We start from the raw sequence: 18,431 nt of genomic DNA, 5'->3' as shown, positions 1-18,431 counted from the left end.
ACCCTCCCCTACCACGGACAGCGCTGGGCCAATTGTGCGCAGTCCTATGGGGCTCCCGGTCACAGCCGGTTGTGACACAGCATGTGATCAAACCTCAGGCTGTAGTGGTGTTTGACCACTGCGCCATTCAGGAACAAGCAACCACACTATTTAAACTAATGTGTTTGAGAATAGTTCAACCAACCTGCAGATCCATTTCCTTGCTTTAGGATAGACCACATCCTTGTTTTAGGATGGACCAGAGGCGCCCCTGCACAGGCTTGAACAAACATCAGTCTATTCAGTTAACCTGCAACAAAAGAAAAACATAAGTCAACAACTTCCACTAAGAATGAAGCAACATTGTCAAAAATCAGGGGGGGGGGGGGGGGGGATTCAGGAGGGTTCAGGATTCAGGGTTCAGGATTGCATGCTCTCCCTCCCCCCCAAAAATGAAATCTTGACAATCCCCACAAAAACATTTCTATTTGTTTAATATGAGAACTTAAGAGATTTAAGGCTTCAAAAAGGTAAACAATGTCTTAGCAACATTAAATCAATTCAGACTAGTGCCCTTTGGTGCAATGACTAAAATGCTTCCATCTAGCCCCTCTGCAGGTAGCTTACCATATGTTAAACCAGGAGCAGCTCCTCAGCCTCCTACAATCACTCGAGGCCCCTGCAGTAAGAGAGAAACAATGAGCTCAAAGCTATGAATTTCGAAAATTTATCCTGAGACACTAGTACACAAATAACTGTAGATATGAGTGCTAAACTACAGGGATGTAGAGGACTTGAGTGGATTAGGCTTTTTGGAATTTAAATGACAAAAACTACAGTACATGCATGCACTAGATGTAAATGCCAGATTGTTTAAAATGTTAAAAGAACTTGTGCCAATTAATGTCAGACATTACAATTTTTTTTAAAGTAAATTTTAACATACAGTGGGGAGAACAAGTATTTGATAACCTGCAAAATCGGCAGTGTTTCCTACTTACAAAGCATGTAGGTGTGTAATTTTTACCATAGGTACACTTCAACTGTGAGAGACAGAATCTAAAACAAAAATCCAGAAAATCACATTGTATGATTTTTAAGCAATTCATTTGCATTTTATTGCATGACATAAGTATTTGATCACCTACCAACCAGTAAGAATTCCGGCTCGCACAGACCTGTTACTTTTTCTTTAAGAAGCCCTCCTGTTCTCCACTCATTACCTGTATTAACTGCACCTGTTTGAACTCTCTACCTGTATAAAAGACACCTGTCCACACACTCAAACAGACTCCAAACTCTCCACAATGGCCAAGACCAGAGAGTTGTTTAAGGACATCAGGGATAAAATTGTAGACCTGCACAAGGCTGGGATGGGCTACAGGTCATTAGGCAAGCAAGGCAACAACTTGGCGCAATTATTAGAAAATGGAAGATGTTCAAGATGAGTCAATCACCCTCAGTCTGGGGCTCCATGCAAGATCTCACCTCGTGGGGCATCAATGATCATGAGGAAGGTGAGGGATCAGCCCAGAACTACACAGCAGGACCTGGTCAATGACCCGAAGAGAGCTGGGACCACAGTCTCAAAGAAAACCATTAGTAACACACTACGCCGTCATGGATTAAAATACCGCAGCACACGCAAGGTCCCCCTGCTCAAGCCAGCACATGTCCAGTCCCATCTGAAGTTTGCCAATGACCACCTGGATGATCCAGAGGAAGAATTTGAGAAGGTCATGTGGTCTGATGAGACAAAAATAGAGCTTTTGGGTCTAAACTCACTCTCCGTGTTTGGAGGAAGAAGGATGAGTACAACCCCAAGAACACCATCCCAATCATGAAGCATGGAGGTGGAAACATCGTTCTTTGGGGATGCTTTTCTGCAAAGGGGACAGGACGACTGCACCGTATTGAGGGGAGGATGGATGGGGCCATGTATTGCGAGATCTTGGCCAACAACCTCCCTCCCTCAGTAAGAGCATTGAAGATGGGTCGTGGAAGCGAAACACACAGCCAGGGCAACTAAGGAGTGGCTCGGTAAGAAGCATCTCAAGGTCCTAGAGATGCCTAGCCAGTCTCCAGACCTGAACCCAATAGAAAATCTTTGGAGGGAGCTGAAAGTCCGTATTGCCCAGCGACAGCCCCGAAACCTGAAGGATCTGGAGAAGGTCTGTATGGCGGCGAAGTGGTCCAAAATCCCTGCTGCAGTGTGTGCAAACCTGGTCAAGAACTACAGGAAACATATGATCTCTGTAATTGCAAACAAAGGTTTCTGTACCAAATATTAAGTTCTGCTTTTCTGATGTGTCAAATACTTATGTCATGCAATAAAATGCAAATTAATTACTTAAATCATACAAATGTGATTTTTGTTTTAGATTCAGTCTCTCACAGTTGAAGTGTACGTATGATAAAAATTACAGAACTCTACATGCTTCTTAAGTAGGAAAACCTGCAGAATCGGCAGTGTATCAAATACTTGTTCTCCCCACTGTAGTTAGGTATGTAGGCTACGTCACTTTATAGCAACATTTATTAACTCCAGAGGGAACAGGCAAATGCATAAGAGCCATGACACCAATCATGCAAAAACACGAGGACTGAAAAAAGTTACAAAGCAAGGTAAGCTTGACTTGGTTGACACTGGAAAAGTATTGTTATAGCAAACCCCCCAAAACGTCAGGAGTTGCACCTATGAAGACGCTTTCACCTTATACATCATGATGGGCATTTGCGACGTCGATCTTGCAGAACGAGTTTGGAAAATGCATTGCCCTTTCCAGTAGAGGCCCTGGAGGGTAGTTCTGGCATCACACTCTGAAGGGGATACGGAGAAGCAGACTGGCCACTCAAAGAGGAGACTCCCGAGGGGAAATGGATCACAGTGCAGACAGACACACTAGACAGCCCTAGGGCTGATTTCACTGCTCATGGTAGTTCTTTACACAAGACGCTTACAGTCCAAGATAACCAACACTAAGTTTGCTGCATGAGACACCGTTTACATACAAACTGTTACACTAAGGATGTTGGCACAGTCCTTGTGAACTGAACCCTTTATAATTGGCTGGCTGGTCACTGGCTTGAGAATGTCACTGATATAAGACAGGAGGATTGATGATACCTTGAAGCATGAAAAAAAAGGGCTGTCCCAACAACAAATATATATGTCGACCGAGAGTATCTTCTTTCGCCTAATCAATAGGTCAAAATGGGAGAAGAAAAAACGTGCATTTTCCCATATATAGAGATTGTGTGTTTTAATCAAATAAACTATATGCACTGAGCTTGTCTGATGCTTTAAGCACACTGTTGGATGAAATAATTCCGACAAATGACTTAGGACTCCGACCACAACTGATTTGTGCCGGGCAGGACTCAAACCTGCTGCGCACAAAAAAAATAAAATATAAGACCGTGTTTGTTAGACTTGCACCCGTTGTGTCCTCCTCCCTGCTGCAGCAACCACCACAGAACAGTTTATCGTCCGTGTTGCTGAAGCAGCAACATAATTAGAGCTATTTCTGAATGAAAAGTTCAGTTACCCAAATGTTTAGTTTACAACCATCCCTAAACCCTTGCTCTTTACGTGACACATGTAGGCCTATGCATCGCATGCTCGTGATCAATGGGGCATGACCTATACAATATCATAATCACATCAATAAATTGGTTAGAAACTACTAACTCCGTAACGTGACAGCAAAATGGATGCAGAGCATGTGACAAATTAAGTCAAAACATGAATGTTTACTGGTTGCTCAAGTAAAAGGGGAAGTCAGATATGTGGAATAACTGAATAGTTGTGGAAAATCTTGGAGATCAAGAAAAGGAATATATATGCATATTATGTGTGCCAAACTGGTGCGGTTAGATTCAAAACATTTCTGACCGTTTGGAAAAATGTAAACACTAACCAAATATGCATACCAGAAAGTCTTTTCGTAAAGCCTTTTACAGCAAGACTAAAAACAGTCGCATGCATTTGTGAATGTAATTGCAGAAATAGAGCGGTTTATTTACTGTTTAGGCCAATTATTCAACGGTTGCTTTATTATTATAATATATTTTTCGTACGCTTCATTGCATTTAAAATCCGAATGACTCGTACGCTGTGTGATGACATAAACAAATTAATTATTGCTACAGTGGCAGAATAAATATATATATATAAAAATGTATGTATTGAAATACAGGCCCAAGTAAATTACAGTATTAATAAACAGGATGTGCTCTTAGGCCATACAGCTCAATGTTAGTTATACAAGGCTGTTATACTAAGCCTAATGATAATGACATCACTTATTATAATGATCATAATAATATCATGATCGGGGTTATTATACATACTTTCTGATCATTTGGAACAGTGTACACACTAAATAAATAATACCAGAGGCTGTTCTAACAAAATGTGTAACTCCTTTATTACAGCATATAGCAAATAATTTTTAAAAACAAATTTGTGAAGTTGTTTATTCCACGTGGTTGCATGGGAATAAGTAGGCTATTATTCAAACAGGCAACACTACCGTTTGAGGCCGCTTAGAGAATGTATATATAGCACATTTAGGCTATTGATTAAAGACCTAATTAAGTTGGGATTTCCTCTCACTTTTCCTAGACAATTATGGCAAGGGCTGTTTTGTCACCTAACTCCGCTGCTGCCTCCACTGCATTTCTCTCAACACCAATGCGTTTAACATTTCGATTATGCACATAGCAACATGGTCTGGGAAAAGGTGGCAATTCAACATTTGCACACACCGTATATAGACTTTGTTGTGTTGACTGTACGTTTGTTTATTCCATGTGTAACTGTTGTTTGTGTGTCGCACCACTTTGCTTTATCTTGGCCAGGTTGCAATTGCAAATGAGAACTTGTTCTCAACTGGCCTACCTGGTTAAATAAAGGTGAGATAAAAAATAACAAAAATGGACTGATATTTCAAAACCGCTGACAGCGACCGCTTGCAAACGAGGGAGAAAGCGCATGTTAAAAAATATAATTTTAGTGTTGCACCATTGTCCTTAACAGTACACAATTTCAGTAGAACATGTCTGAGAGTGATGGACTGGGCCATCCCCACGGGGCCTCCATAATGGATTTGGCCACTTAAGACAGGCAGGAACCAGACAGGGGGAACAGGCTGCCATTTTTGGACAGAGTCACAGGTCTTTCCAAAGTACAGGAGAGAGAAAGAGAAACAGTGCCTTCTTGTGTATGGTAGTTGCCACACTATAGTATCAAGTGAAGTGACCAAGTGACCTTTATGAATAGCTAGGCTGTGAATGACCCAGATAGACCCAAACCCAAACCCACAACTGTCCAGCCGCCCAAGAATAGCCCAGTGGATTAACGCTTGAAAATGACACGTTCTAGTTGATCTTAGCAATACACCAAAGTCACATTCTACAAAAGTAGAGGCTGTTCCCAGCCTACTCAGTTGTCAACAAGCTCATGTTTGCCATTTCTATTACAATCTCAAAGTAAATAAATGAAAGCTGGGTGGAACAAAAGTCCAACTAAAACCTTCCTAAATGACCTAGGGGAGCAACTGAAAAAGTGTAAGAACCCATAATGATGAACCACACAACCAAGAAAACCTGGAAATTGGAGGTTGCCAATCACATATACCCCCCCCAAAAAAAAAAACTGGACTACTGGTGTGTGACAAGACAGGCAAGAAAGAGGACTGAAAGAGCCCAAATACTAGTACAATTCACTGCTCCACATGACCGAATACCTATACTTTCATCCTAAACAGTAGGCCGCATGAGTACGCGGAAAAATAAAGTTTAATAGTATGTAACATGTCAAAAAAAAAAATTGAGCACTTTAAGTCCAGGGTGTCATAATCATTTTGGCTTTGACATTAACTGATCAATTAGATGCGAATGAGCTACCGAAAATAAACAAATAGCAAACGCAATCTCACATGTCGCATTCCCAGTATGCAAAAATATGTTAGTGTGTTCATTTTCAAAAATCAAGTATTGTTTAAATGCCAGGACACTACGCTCATTTTCTGCCCTTCATCTAGTCAAATTCAATGCACACTTCCAGAATGCATATTGAAACAGGGGGTGATGGGCTCTAGTTCTTGTCAAGTAGTCAAACAAAACTAGGCTACTTAAATTGGGAAGACTCAGTGTTCAAATGTAGGCAAAGCCGTTTTTGTTCTCCTTAAAATTTGAGTATTTTGTGCACAGATGTGTTTACATCCTTGTTAGTGAGCATTTATTCTTTGCCAAGATAATCCAGCCACCTGACAGGTGTGGCATATCAAGATGATGAAACAGCATGATCCTTACACAGGTACACCTGATATAATCTGCAGTTATCAAGTCTTGAGGGAGTGTGCAATTGGCATGCTGATGACTGCAGGGATGTCCACCAGAGAATTGAATGTTCATTTCTTTACCATAAACTGCCTCCAAAGTAGTTGTCAAAAACTTGCAGTACGTCCAACCGGCCTCACAACCGCAGACCATGTGTAACCACACCAGCCCAGGACCTCCACATCCGGCTTCTAATGCAGGATTGTTTAAGACCAGCCACACGGAGAGCAGAAAACTCAGGAGTATTTCTCTGTAATAAGCCCTTTTGTTGGGGGCTTATTTTTTAAGGGGTATTGGCTGGGACTGGCTCTCCAGTGGGTGGGTTTATGTCCTCCCAGGGCCACCAATGGCTGCACCCCTGCCCAGTCATGTGAAATCCATAGATTATTGCAGAATTAATTTATTTCAATGGAATATTTCCTTATATGAAATGTAACCCAGTAAAATCATTTAAATTGTTGCATGTATATAGATAGATCTCACGGCCCTTTGGTTTCACTATAAAATATGTTATGGCTTATAGTATAGGTCGAATGTGGTAGTCTGCCTATAACCATCCTGAGTAGGCATATTACACCATTCCTATTCAGAGATTAGAGCAATGTATCAAAAATGTGCTATTATCAGGCTGGAAAAACCCACCCGCACTCGGCCCCGTCCACCTACTCAGCCAGCCACTATTGCGTTGCGACTGTGGCATACTTATTACTAAAAGGTACGTGCTAAATAGTATGCAGTTTAAGCAGAGTACGCTAGTATGGGTATTCGGACATAGCAAGTCTGAACCGCTGATAAAATACATTGACAATTACTCGTTAGGGGTCTTTAAGGAGTTTCTTTGCCGTAACATTGAATCGACTGGGCAAATATCACTTGCCAGTGTTGCACTGTAGACGTCCAAAAAAAGCCAGTCCACTTAGAGCACACGTCAAGTCGAAATGAACATGGTCACCAGGTTGATTCTCACATCCCTAGACACACACAAAAAGTCTAGTGCTGAATATTGCTCGAGTCAAAGCTATCGTTTCTGTATTGAAAATAACTAGTCCGACTTGAGTCAGAGTCCTGTGCTCGAGTACTACGATACACCTTAGCGGCTACATTTTGGCCTTGGTCTACATGATTTACGAAGGTTTGCAATAAAGGCAAAATAAATTATGTTCTAATATTAGGCAAACATTGGACAATGGACAGGCTTCACAAATTGCTTCCTCTATTACTCGATTAAACAGGTGGCCAAGATCAACAATAAAGATCCCCACCAACAACCAAGACCCTTCTACAGGGCCAAGGAACCAGATAATTCAATGACAAAAAAACAATTGCCAGTACCACCCCCCCCCCCTCCATTTGCACTTGTCATTACAGCTTGAAAGAAGTCTCAACAAAAGGAGTTGTGTTGATTGAACCAAAGTCAAGTTGTGGGTATACACCATCACACACTATTTGTTGAGCCAGTGACACAGCAGTCCATATACAGTTTGTTTCATACAGAGACCAGCTTCAGTCAGAAATGAAGGAAAAATACCAGATACTGCACAGGCTAAAAACACATTGCCACACGTTCACATACAGAGGGAGGAATGAGTACTGCACTGTGATTCCATTTTTCAGAAGTGTGATGCCAGAACCCCTGTACTGTCACATCACGTCAGGTGACAGAGGAAGTTAGAGCAGTACATGTTTGGCATTTAAACAAATCATGAACAGGAACACTTACCTTTTCAGTGGCTCTGTAAGCATACCTCTCGCTGCACACAAGTCCAGGCTCTACTGTCCACTGACTTCTGCAGAACTACTCATCCTCAACGTAACCAACTGCCGGAGCCTTTACTTGGAGCCTCTACTGTGGAATGGGGCAGGCTGGCTGTTGGATTTTATTGCACAGCTACTGCACGCCCATGCACTCAAGACACTTGACAAAGACAAGCTTCTCGCTCCTTATAGGTACGCAGGTCTCCTCAGTCTGCCGAAGGGTGACGGGGAATAAGGGGAAGTTCTACTATAGACTTCCATCGGTTATACAAGTCTAGCAACTATTTCAGAGTACTTCAATAATCCATATAAAGCCAGGACAACAAATATATATATATAAATATAAAACTAACTAAGGGGTGATCTACATACCCACTACAGGTGCATAAACAAGGCTAGCTACATTTATTTTAACCATTAGTTTGTGTCCTGATCTGTGATTCCATCTGCAAACAGTATGACATGGCTGAGTTTAGGCAGGCAGCCCAATTCTTAAACTTTATCATCCACTAATTAGTCTTCTGACCAATCAGATCAGCTCTGATTGGTCGAAAGAGCAATTAGTGGGGAAAATATCAGAATTGGGCTGCCTGTAAAAACAGCCCAACAGGCTGAAAAAAAAGCAACTGTGGTCATTGCCTTTGTTAACATAAGATCACCACAGATTGAGTTGAAATTTAATTTTAAAATGAGTCTGATCTTTCTTTCCCAGTACATTGCTGCTTCTAGGCCTACATCCCACCGAGTTGACTGTAGGTCAACATTACTATAGCAAGTTGACTAACATGGTGAGTAGTCCAGGAAGAGCTGACTAAGAGTTCACCAAGAAACATACACCCTATGAAACACAGCCAGATCCAGTCTTCTTGTTATTCAGCCATTCTGGCAAACTGGCTTCATTCATTGTATTCCAAATCACCTAGACATGTTGACAACACCCAGTTAGAATTTTAGATGGGGTGTCAGTTCCGATTTCAGTCACAGGGGGTTGCTATTTACTGTTCTGTTAATCAAACAACCATTTCACCAACTGGAATCCCTGTTACATTACTGAAAACTGCTGAAAACTCTTCACTAAGGCAAGACTCTTCATCAGGATTGTCTGTGTAAGACAAGTCACGGGAGTAAACTGTATTAAGTGCGACACAGTTAGGCCTAGGACTTCTTGTTTTAGAAATGTCTCCTTACACACTGCAACCTTTAAAGTGGCCAAACCTGTCAAAGAAGAAATGTACACAAAACAAACATACAGGAATAACATTGAATGTTTTATGGTATACATTACTTGTGTTAAGGTATCCAATCAGATTGGTTTAGACAACTGTTTTGATAAACAACTGTAGTCATTTGAGTAACATTGAGCACAACCACAATCAATCTTTGTGCTGTAATTGTTTGAAATTGACAAAATTCTAAGATCCTATTGAGTTCAAGTACACAGTGACTAGTGCAATTTCAACAGCGATGTAAAAAATATGGATGAGATTATTTTTAAACATCTCATAGGAGCACAAGTTTGATCTTCAATTAATAAAAATGTAACACGGACAATGTTCTCCATTCTCTGTAGCTTTCTTTGTAATTATATATCTATTTTTTTTTTGTTGCTTACATCACTGACATATCTACCCTTTGGTGTGCTGTGTCTTAAGTCTCACAGATTTAGAGGTCTAATCGAGCAGTCTTAAATCAAGAAAATGTATTGCAAGGGGCTGGTGTTTTCATATCTCAACATCTTCATAAATGCGTGAAAGATCATGTTGACAGTTTTTAAACAATGTGCCCTAATCCTAAGAGATAGCTTGGGGTTTTAGCAATGAAGCTCTTTATATACTTCCCCAGTGAGACGTAAAATGGTGGTCACAAGTTAGTCTCTGCGTCCAGTATAAGAGGTCATTTTGGGAGGAAATGCTAACTAGCTTAGCGCAAGGACTGGAAGTCCAGGAACAGCTAGGATCCTCAAGAATTCATCTTTGCCCTAAGCTAGCACTAGTTAGCACCGGCTCACAAAACTACCTCTAACTTTATTCTTAATGGAAGTAAAATGGTAGGCAGAAATTAATCAGACCCTGGGGAAGTAGATAAAGGTCCTCATTGCTAAAACCCCAAGCTGTCCCTTTAATGTTTCAGACCTAGCTGTCCAATTGGTTCATGTGAAACTTCAAAGTAACTATAGTCACTAATGAATCAGTTCACATCCCTGTTGGTTTATCAGTACTTACGCTATGAAAGACACTAAAGAAATTCCGCGAAGGAGCCATAAATAAAATGGACAAAGTGGAAGGCCGAAAAGTTCTACGGTAGCTTGAAGGGTACCACTTCTCTCAATTCCCGTTTCTCATAATAATATGGCCATTTGAATTATGACCTAAGAACATCTGTCAGACAGTGGCTGAAACTGGAATTATTTAGGGTAACATTCTTAAATCGTTTTCATACATTGCCGTGTATGATATACATTCCAATTAAACATATTGAATGATGCAATATCAAGAGACAGTGGATGAATCAAGTGCTGCTTTGAGATGTTAAATGTGGTCAAAGAGGACTTTCAACCTCTGTTCAATAATATGTAGCCGACTTGGGAACAATACACGAGCCAAACATACTACCTTCTTGTCAACGCAAAAGCAGCAGCACAGTTGTCAAAAACCATAACACTTCATTTAGAGCTAGACAAAAATTATACTTTTAAAACAAATCTTAATTGAAGTCGCAAAAGTCCAAGGGAATTTTTTTAATCTGGTATTTTTATAAACAAACTATTCTAGTAGCATTTATCGCATTTGACACCAGCACTGCTCATTTCCATTGTCAAAATTGGGCCCCAAAAGTACAATTTCTACTAGACCTAATTGTGCTCTAAAATGTGAACTTTCTTTATCAATACTGTCCAGTATGCATATGTTGTTCCATTTAGTTCACATGGTGATCATTTACATTATAAAGTTGCTGTTCACCCCCGGCGCCCAACATAATAAACATCTAGGGAAAAAGGCTTGTCAACTCTTGCTGGGCTTATTTAGGATAATGACTCAAAATTGGGTTAAAATAAACTTTAAGAAGGTTTGGAAAGAACCAAATTAGGTCTTTATTGTAAAGTTACATGTTTTTAGTTCAAATCTTAAATGGCACAAAACACAGCCATAGAAAGGTGAGAAAAGTTGACACTTATCACCATTTACGACACGGGCACGATACAACTGGAAAGAAAGTTATACATAGGTGGGATAGCGCTATGTGATTACTGAGGGTGACCAATTCATCAATTTCACACTACAAATACAAAAGAAAAAAAGAAAAACCTAACTTGCCATAAAATGAATGAGTCCTCAGGCTAAAGTGCAAGAACACTTTCAACTTAAATATAACAATGACTCAATGTGAAGATGTTCAGAGAACCTACACAAAAACACTGCTATGAGGGACACCGAAAAGATTTAAAAGCGGGGCTTCTTGGCAGGCCCATCAAACTCCTCACGGACCCTGCCAAACCCTTGGTTGTTAGGACCCATTGCCCCCCGGCCTCCCTGAGGGAAGTTCCGCTCGTTGTGCTATAGGGATCAACAACCATACCAAGGAAGCAGATTGGGGGGGTGAGGTGAAGGCAGTGCAATGGCACGCAGTTCAAGTCCATATTCAGGGGAGAAGTAAGGGGGGGTAGAAAGAGAGTTGGTTTTGTTTGAGAGCCATGACAAAATAAACAGCAGAAGACATGTCCAAGGGAAACGTTCGTTGAAATAGTTCCAATATGTAGATCCACAGGTGCCACAGGTAACATACGGAGAAGGAAGAAAGGGTAATGTTTTCGTTAGTTATGTCCTACCATAGTCTGCTGTGCATGCCAAAGGCTGGGCTACATCACTCACTACTGGCATCATATGGAGCATTGACAGGAAGCCTGCCAGTTTGCTATGGCCCGAAGGCTCAAAGATGAAGTATAATGCCAAAATGTACAGGTTGGCCAGACTGGTCTGTTGATAAATGCACTTCAGTGCTATACTTCCACTTTCTTAATCGCTTTAAAAAAAAGACTTATATCAGGCCTATTTTCTGATATAGCTGTAACCCCATTGTTGCTTGTCTTGCCTGTATTGCTTAATTACACAAGTAATCCTGAACAACTACAGTATTGCTGGCCTGCCAAACAGCAATAAAAATGGGAAATATGATTTTAATCAATGAGCCTACATCAAGTCTTGCCCAGTTGTTAAACTTAACTTTCATAGCCTTAGTAAAAAAACACAACAACTTGAGGCAGGACTGAATTTCACATTACAAACTACAATCTTGAGTCTACTGGCTCACCATAGACTAGGTTTAATTCAAATAGCTGTTCATTGGCCTAATCCTGCCATGTTATTCAGTTGGTCAATGCTTTATAGTGCCATTTCTCCAACCATACCTTCTACAATTTACTATGCATCACATATGTGTAAATATGCCATCAGTTGGGCAAATGATGCCAACACTGGTTAAGACTCTTTTCACTGAAGTTCCACAGCGTTTGTGGCAAATCCTGATCTAAGTTCCTGGACCAAAAATACCTCGGTTCATTTTGTATACACACACAAAACAGTCACCCTGCTCCTGCACAACACAATAATTTTGTATACACACACAAAAAACAGTCACCCTGCTCCTGCACAACACAATCTTTTCATTCTTAAGTGCTACATTTTTTATGTAAATGACATGTTATAGGGTCTACACACTTTAGTGATTTGGCTTGTTTTTGAGAAAAGTGCAGCAGCCGCAATTCACTTCCTCATTGCTCAGTGTCGGGGCATGCAAAAGACACGATCAAAAACAAAATAAATTACCCCAAATGTCCTTTTAGAAACAGACACTCCAAGTATAGGGATATAAGTCTTTAGATGTTGTACACATGACATGGTATCATTCCCAACTTTATATAACTTTTTTTTGGGGACTCAAGACCTACCAGCGGTGCTGCACTGTCTATGCCCATGTACTACAGGGACACGCTCGGCATTGCACAGCAGCATGGGGAACTAAACCAAAACGGATTAGAAACCATGGGTTGGAACTAGAGGTTGACCGATTAAATCGTAATGGCAGATGAATTAGGGTCGATTTAAATTTTCATAACAATCGGAAATCGTTTTAAAAAACGGCCTAGGAATGGTGGGTTAACTGCCTCGTTCAGGGGCAGAATGACAGATTTTCATCTTGTCAGCTCGGGTGGATCCAATCTTGCAACCTTACAGTTAACTAGTCTAACACAATAACGACCTGCCTCTCTCGTTGCACTCCACAAGGAGACTGTCTGTTACGCAAATTCAGTAAGCCAAGGTAAGTTGCTAGCTAGCATTAAACTTACCAATCAATCATAATCACAAGTTAACTACACATGGTTGATGATATTATCTAGCGTGTCCTGCGTTGCATATAATCTGACTGAGCATTCAGGCACCTAAGTATCTGACTGAGCAGTGGTAGGCAGAAGCAGGCGCGTAAACATTCATTCAAACAGCACTTTCGTGCGTTTTGCCAGCAGCTCTTCGTTGTGCGTCAAGCATTGCGCTGTTTATGACTTCAAGCCGATCAACTCCCGAGATGAGGCTGATGTAACCGAAATGAAATGGCTAGCTAGTTAGCGCGCGCTAATAGCGTTTCAAACGTTACTCGCTCTGAGCCTTCTAGTAGTTGTTCCCCTTGCTCTGCATGGGTAACGCTGCTTCGATGGTGGCTGTTGTCGTTGTGTTGCTGGTTCAAGCCCAGGTAGGGGCGAGGAGGGGGACGGAAGTTATACTGTTACACTGGCAATACTAAAGTGCCTATAAGAACATCCAATAGTCAAAGGTATATGAAATACAAATGGTATAGAGGGAAATAGTCCTATAATTCCTATAATAACTAAAACCCAAAACTTCTTACCTGGGAATATTGAAGACTCATGTTAAAAGGACCACCAGCTTTCATATGTTCTCATGTTCTGAGCAAGGAACTGAAATGTTAGCTTTCTTACATGGCACATATTGCACTTTTACTTTCTCCTCCAACACTTTGTTTTTGCATTATTTAAACCAAATTGAACATGTTTCATTATTTGAGGCTAAATTGATTTTATTGATGTATTATATTAAGTTAAAATAAGTGTTCATTCAGTATTGTTGTAATTGTCATTATTACAAATAAAATAAGCAGATTAATCGGTATCGGCTTTTTTGGGCCTCCAATAATCGGCATCGCCGTTGAAAAATCCTAATCGTTCTAGTTGGAACCCAAATTATTTTCCCAATCGTTTCCTTCTGAATATATCATTTTCTCTCTTTGTTCTATTTCACTGCTCCAACCAGCAAAACCATAAACAAATTGCAGGTTCATTTACTTACATTTTGTTCCTTTTTCAAACCTTCAGATGTAAAGTCCCCTGTTTAGGGGACCTGCAAGGTTCTGGTACCGACCAAAACGTTTACGCTTATTAATCAATCTGTGAACGTAAATTTTAAGAGGTGAGATTTAAACCTGAGTATGTAGCATTACTAGTTATTGTTTTAATTTGGATCACATTGATTACACTTAATTGGTTAAACCCCTGGAATGTTTTACATTTAGTGCGACAAACTACTTCACCAATCAGTGCGGAATGCCTTCTGTAGCTCAGTTGGTAGAGCATGGCGCTTGTAACGCCAGGGTAGTGGGTTCAATTCCCGGGACCACCCATACGTAGAATGTATGCACACATGACTAAGTCGCTTTGGATAAAAGCGTCTGCTAAATGGCATATATTGGATAGAGCAGCGTGCTATTGAACGGGTCAGAGAGTTAATCTGTATAGTAAAGTCATTAAGATCTAATTCTATTTTGCCGTAAACAGCATGGTTTAAATCATAATTAAAGAAACACACTGTGCCAGTCACAGTGAGGGTGCGAGATGCAACTTAAATGAGAAAGCGTGCCTTGAAGCGCTGGGCATTTTATCACATGCATGATCTGAATTAATCCCACAATTATACATACGGAGTGGCTTCTATGGAGGGACTTTGAATGTCTGAACTTCTGAGTTGGTTTAACGTTGGACAAGAGCAAACATTAGCTCGCAAGCTTCTGTGCGCAGTGCAGCACTATAAAAACACATCTTACCTTACTGTCGTTAAAGACACCCTACGCTCCACCATTTCTTGGTTGCTAAAAGCCTAATTTCAGTTTGTGACAAAACAAGCAAGTACAGCTAACCATTGTACCATCTAAACCGCTGCGAAAAATGCTCTAGAAGCAAAAATATTGTATTCAAACAAAACTTAACGAGAAGCATAGAAAGTGCACATAGAACAGATCTACCGCTTCTTAGAGGAAATTTCAATGAGAATGACAACTCTACAACACATTTCTATGTTAATTTGGTAATGTCGCCCAAATGGTTAATTACTGCAGCTTGAATAAATACAATGTGAAACATCATATAGTATCGAACTTAACTAGCATTGAAAAAGCAAATCCATTCTTTTAAACATCTCCCTAATTTCTAAATCATGCATCAGTAGGCTACAGTAACTAACCTATTCTTCAGAGGGGAAACACACACACAGATTTCCAGCTGGCAGGCAGAGGCTGGAATAAGTTTCAGTAAAGGCTTTGCATAGGAGCTTTGTTCTAATTATTGTGGGACAGATTTTTTTTTTTTTTGCCCAGAACGTAAAATTGCATTATTAACCGGTTCCCATGCTTTTACAATAATGGTTCTGTTCCGGAACAGTATAGACCACATTTGGTTACAGTTTGCAAGTCTGTTCCCTGAACCGATTCCAAACCTGGATTAGAATGTTGTGGAAAAAAGTTCAGAATAACACAATTTCATGTGTACACATCTGAAGACCTATACAACTACACTGAGAGCGTGTCCATTTCTTAAAAAACACATTTGAGTACTTTTGTTACCATCTTTTGTGCAACCCGATATGGCTCAACGAACAATCAAGAAGTGTATTGCAGCTTGGGTAAGTGTAAAAAACAAGCCAAAATGCACAAAAGGTGTCTGGACCCTTCTAGAACATTCCATTTACATCAGAAATAGAGATTGACTTTAGAAATAGGAAAATCCTCCTTTCAGGTGTTCTACAAATTGGTAGACAGAGCCCTCCATACTTTAAAATGCCAAAACTCAAAATGAGTTATCACATACAGGTATGTTGATCGAGGCACATGGTGTAAAAGTGTATATATTAATTGTTCATTCTATTTGGAAGGTAGTCGTAGCCGTATCAGCACTTTTGTTCAAACTAATAAAAACTTGGCCGATTAATGGTAGTTCTACTGTGAACTTGACTAAATGGACCCTGATTTGTCATAGCTTCCACGTGTGTAGTGGCAAGAACAGCTTGTCAAGCCAGTAACATGTCTACTAGCCATCTTACATCCTGGGTAAGAGGATCTCTGCGATCACTGCACTAAAAGTTAGGTTCATACTGCATTGCTTGCAGTGAAGAACAGAAAAACGGACGTGGTGCTATCAGTAAGAAATACACTAGATACGTTGTCGAACTGTACAATCCATTATTGAATACCAATAACTGCTCACCCATTGCAAAAGCAGCCAACCAGCTGTGTTTTTCTATCAGATCGTTTGCCACCCTTACGTCAAAATAGATGTGTTCCATTACATTAATTGATATATCCTTGACAGTATAACAACTTATACAAAGCACAAGCTGTATCCATTTTAATGGACTTGAACAGCTTCGCGTCAGACCATTTCTAAGTTACCAACCAGACATCTAACTGGTCAACTTACTAATTGTATGTAACCTATAACACAAAAGGACATTAATACACCTGCCTGCCATAGGCCTAATGTGGATGCCTTAATCACATTCTGGGCATTATTTCACCCACAGGGTACAAGTAGTACAGGTATCCAGCAAGCAGTCCCAGGGCAATGCCTGTCACCATCAGTTCTTCGTATTGTGTTTTGCAAGTTGCACTAAAAGAGCTTACTCATTAGCTTAATGTTATGTCAAAAGACATGTTTGCTTCAAAAAGCAACCTGCACTAAAAAACCCATCATTTGAATTGCTTGGACATGGTGGTTTGCCGGGAAAATGTTAAAACAACTGCTATGCCACAAGAGAACATTGCAGGAAGTTCACTTTTCACACTGAAGCCCCTAAAAAAATACTTCCAGGTTACACCGAGACACCATTTCATGTGATCGCTTGAAGTTCAATGACAGTATGGTAAAGTGTTTCAACTAAAAAGGTTTTCCACAAAAAAAAATGCTTTTAGATGACATCTTTCCACTTGCCAAGAAAATGTGCCTGTCTGGCTCACACAAGACAGGGCTTGCAGTAGGTCTATTACACGAAGTAGGAGCTTTAAGAAAGCAATTCACTGGGTTTAGTACAGGTTGATTATTTTCAGCTGAAAAACAGGCTGTAAGAGTGGAGGAACTGAGGGGACATGCTGCTGCTGAAAGCTGCTACGCACAAATTCAATATCGACACGGTACAGACGCCTATGAAGACACTGTCAGCACACAAGCTTCGAACCTGGGCCGACCTGAGCAAAACCATCCACTTCACTCTCCCAGATGACAACTACAGCAACCAGAGGAGGAAACCACCCCCAATTAGTCTTCTACTCCATTTGGAATACATTACCATTTCGTTGGGCATCATGGCTCCCCCAGCGTTAGGTCCACCCATGCCTTGGAGTCCCATGGGGAACTTCTGGTTGGGTGAGCCAAATTGATTGTCTAGTTGGGACAACATGTCAAACATTACAATGAGTCATGGCAGCCCTTAGGGGGCAATGTTGTCATATATGTTTATAAAGCAGTCTCAAACTTCTTACTCGTTTCAAAACAACAAGCTGAAAATAAATATTTTTTATTTGACAAATCCTTAAAAATATAAAGATTCACTACTCACCAGCCATACCCATGGCGCCACCCTGAGTCAATCTCATGTCCCTCTGTAAAATCAATATCGTAAGAACACGCATTTTCCTCAAATGTAAAGGTCTGAATGGTGATATGGTACTCTGCTCAGCTTACATTGTCCATGAAGTTCCCACTTCTGTAGGCCTCCTCCCGCTTGCGCCGGATTTGCTCCTCAATCTCCCTCTGGCGGAGCGTCTCCTCCTCACGTATGCGACGTTCCTCCTCCTGCCTGTAAAGCACACTGCCACGTTTTAGTAACACTCCAATAAATTGTGTGTTCAACAGTTATTCAAACCAGTTTCAATACCTGAGCTGCATCTCTTTCCTCTTCTGCATCTCCGCACTGTGCATCTCCTCCATGCGTCGGAGCTCCTCCTCACGCCTCAGCAGATCTAAACAGTGTACGAACATACATGTAAGACACAGCAACATCTAACTAGCCTTCCAT

The 18,431-nt window shown here is 40.7% G+C and overlaps 1 protein-coding gene across 2 annotated transcripts in view; it reads right to left on the bottom strand.

The window, feature by feature from the left end:
• Positions 1-18,431, bottom strand: part of LOC124012140 (splicing factor, proline- and glutamine-rich-like) — a 28,420-nt gene that overhangs the window by 551 nt on the left and 9,438 nt on the right. The window contains exons 6-11 of one of the 2 annotated variants that reach the window (XR_006834671.1): positions 18,291-18,375; positions 18,098-18,212; positions 17,973-18,015; positions 17,703-17,797; positions 607-658; positions 185-289 (exon numbers count right to left, since the gene is read on the bottom strand). Coding sequence is in view for 1 of the 2 variants with exons in the window: in XM_046325597.1 (XP_046181553.1) it covers positions 11,520-11,633; positions 17,703-17,797; positions 17,973-18,015; positions 18,098-18,212; positions 18,291-18,375 (452 nt within the window). In the remaining variant the exon portion in view is untranslated. Of the gene's footprint in view, positions 1-184; positions 290-606; positions 659-10,801; positions 11,634-17,702; positions 17,798-17,972; positions 18,016-18,097; positions 18,213-18,290; positions 18,376-18,431 lie in introns of those variants that run through there. The other variant, XM_046325597.1, reaches the window with a different exon arrangement.

The sequence above is a fragment of the Oncorhynchus gorbuscha genome, linkage group LG24 (assembly GCF_021184085.1).
Source record: "Oncorhynchus gorbuscha isolate QuinsamMale2020 ecotype Even-year linkage group LG24, OgorEven_v1.0, whole genome shotgun sequence".
Lineage (NCBI taxonomy): Eukaryota > Metazoa > Chordata > Actinopteri > Salmoniformes > Salmonidae > Oncorhynchus > Oncorhynchus gorbuscha.
This window is presented reverse-complemented; position numbering and strand designations above follow the sequence as displayed.